Here is a 3,284-nt window from a genome sequence, read left to right as displayed (position 1 = left end):
TGCCACCCGGGAGCAGGCCTAAGCCAGCAGGTCATTATCTCCCGAGGGGTCCCAGACTGCGAGAGGGCACTAGCCGGGCTGAAGGACCCCTCTCCCCGCCGAGTGCACAAATTTTTGTGCACCGGGCCTCTAGTTATAATAAGCAAACGTCTGGGATTCCCTTTTCTCACAAGGTAAATCAGTGCTTCTCAAAGAATAGTTCAGAGAATTGTGGTGTCCCTGTGACATTTTTAGGGTGTCTATAAGGTCCAAAGCATACAATGGAGTTTTCCAGAAGCTAAATGACGAGATTATAATATACCAAAATACAGAAGTTGTTATGAGATACAAGCTGTCTTGTATTAAATCAGATATTAAAGAGATTTGCAAAAATGTAAAACAGGGACACTTTTCTCACTGAATAGTATTGTTCTGAGAGAAAAAAAAATTTTTTTAAAACTCTAAAATTCTCAGCCTGGCTGGTGTTGCTCAGTGGTTCAGTGTCACCTATGAACCAGTAGATCATGGTTCAATTCCCAGTGAGAGTACAGGCCTGGGTTGCAAGCTTGATACCCAGTGTGAGGCGTACAGGAGGCAACCGATCAATGATTTTTCTCTCATTGTTGATGTTTCCCTCTCCCTCTCCCTCTCCCTTCCTCTCTGAAATCAGTAAAAAATATATTTTTTAAAAAGGACGGGGCAGGCTAGAAGAAGTCAATGGGGGGAAAAGGGGAACATATGTAATACTTTCTAAGTCTGCCCGAATACCCTGGGAGCATATAAAGTCTTACACATAATGGTGATTCTAATCTATTTAATTTTGATTATGGATGGTGGTTGAAATTATTGTACAAGTAGGTGAGTTTAATGGCCTAAAATGTAGCAAAGCAACTAATTTTTCTGGTAAATCCAATTCAAGGGCTTAATGAAGACAATATTCTTGGCTTTTAATCAGTAACATTATGGGTAGGCAAGATACCAATTCAGAGTATGTGTTTGGGGGAACTCAGTTTTAAGTCCTGAACACATAGTGGGAATATCAGCAAATCAATTAGATAGTAAAAACTGAATTGTCTATATGGGAGGGTATTTTTTCAGGTATACCTTTCTGGAGATTTACTTTTTGTACTTTTGGCTGACTGGCTTAGTTTACAACAATGACACAACACACACTGAGTGATGAGTACTTTTTTAAGTCTTAAAACATTAAAGTAACATTACCACTTACATTATGAAATAAAGAAAGCCTCATTACTATAAATCAAACACTTTATAATGTAAAAAAAATATCTCAAATGCATTTCAAATACGCATACACTTATACTTGCAACAAAGAATAAGAGAACACTTGCAATTCTAACACCACTAAGAACATTACCAACCATACAAGCTACCTGCGGGCTTGCTGTAATGCCATCAACCATTTTATCTTTCTTATTTTTCGTCAATGTTACTAATAATTTTTTACTCCCTTTAATCTCATTCACTTTATATTCACCTGTTGTATGTCAGTATTACCAAGAGTATTTGCATATTGTGTTAAGGTTTATCCTCGATTATAGGTACTAATGTTGTCATAGCCTAATCTTGTATCACAGTACTATTATTACTTGAAAAAAATACTAAAAACATGTTTTCAAATTGTTGCTAAAGTTAAATTAGCTTATACCTCTAGTAATTCTGATGAAACATCAAATTTGTATTCTTTCCCATTTTCTTCCTCTGGTTCCATGCGTTTATAAAACAGCATATATGCACTATGTGTCTTTAAGAGGAAAAAAAAAGTACATTTTCAGTTTGATAAAATATGATTCTTAAAGAAGGCAACATGTATAGCATGGATGGAACTGGAGAGCATTCTGCTAAGTGAAATAAGCCAGTCAACGAAAGAAAAATACCACATGATCTCACTCATTTATGGATAATTAAGACCATTATAAACTGATGAACAAAAATAGATACAGAGGCAGAGCAACATTGAACAGACTGTAAAACTACAGGGGGAAGGCCAGAGAGGGTTGTGGGTAAGGGGTGGGTGGGTAAGAGATCAACCGAAGGACTTGTGTGCATGCATATAAGCATAACCAGTGGACACAAGACACTGGGGGATAGGGGAGGCCAGGGGAAGGTCAAGGGGAGAAAAGAAAAAAGGAGACATATGTAATACTCTTTGCAACACTTTAAGCAATAAAACAAAATTTTTTAAAAAAACAACATAAGAAAAGAGAATGATGTAAAATTACATATGAAGTGGTTACCTTTTCAAAAGAGAAATCCATAAACTTATCTGTAACAGAATCGTAGGTCTTGGTCTGTTTTAAAAAATAAGTTTCCTTCTTTAGAAAATGGGCACATTCAGTTGAATTACATATAAAATATTTTTTAAAAAGCTGTTTAATAGTATGCAATAACTTCATCAATAGTTTCTCAAATAGCATTGCATTCATAAAAATTCTTAACAGTAATTTTTGGCTAAGAGTACTAAAATTGGAGATTCAAAATGTATTTTAAGGTACTTTACCATAAAATACGTAAAGCATAAAGAAATAAAAGGAACTTGGAATTTTAAAAAACTCTTATAAAAGAAGAGTTTTTTGTTAAGTTTACTTTTTTTTTTTTTAGGAATAGTTCTATGAATAACATTTAGAGATGCAATCAGTTTAGTGATAGCTTCAGTGGTAACTCATTATTTACTCCTCCTTTTACCCATTTCCAAAGTATCAGCAATTTTCCTACTTCTTTTATATTCAGAATAGTATAAGGACACCAAAGAGCAATAAAAAGTCCATTAAAATCCAAAATGTGAATAATTATTTCACAATAAACATGGCTATGAAAGTGAAAAACTGGTTTATCTGGGCTTATCTGTGATATGGAAATGACTATTAAATATTTGACTTATAAGAATTAACAGGGTATTTTTAAAGTTTTCATAAAACTGGTAGGCGTGAAATTATTACAATTCTACTCCAACCTAATGATCTTTTTGTATATCTTATTGCTAATTATGTAACAGGTAAGCTATTCTTTTTCTATCCTGTAATAACCAGGTTGCTGCTGCTTTATAAAAGGGACCGAATAAACAATTCTTTAAAGCTCAGCTCAGTCTAACTTTCTTGTCAAAAAGTGTTCATAATCTACACTAATAAAAGAGAAAAATGGTAATTGGTGTACGATGGTACCCTTTTCATTGGCTAATCAGGGCTATATGCAAACTAACCGCCAACTAAGATTGGCAGTTAACTGCCAATAAGATGGTGGTTAATTTGCATATGTAGGCACAATGCAGGGAGGTGAAAGGGAAA

General features: G+C 34.5%; 1 protein-coding gene across 1 annotated transcript in view; it reads right to left on the bottom strand.

The window, feature by feature from the left end:
• Positions 1-3,284, bottom strand: part of USP34 (ubiquitin specific peptidase 34) — a 213,680-nt gene that overhangs the window by 50,660 nt on the left and 159,736 nt on the right. Inside the window, 2 exon segments of the mRNA XM_015557870.1 lie at positions 1,649-1,744; positions 2,238-2,291. Coding sequence (XP_015413356.1) covers positions 1,649-1,744; positions 2,238-2,291 — 150 coding nt within the window.

This window comes from Myotis davidii, unplaced genomic scaffold (assembly GCF_000327345.1).
Source record: "Myotis davidii unplaced genomic scaffold, ASM32734v1 scaffold6, whole genome shotgun sequence".
NCBI lineage: Eukaryota > Metazoa > Chordata > Mammalia > Chiroptera > Vespertilionidae > Myotis > Myotis davidii.
Note: the sequence above shows the minus strand (reverse complement) of the source record. Positions and strands in the feature narration are given on the sequence as shown.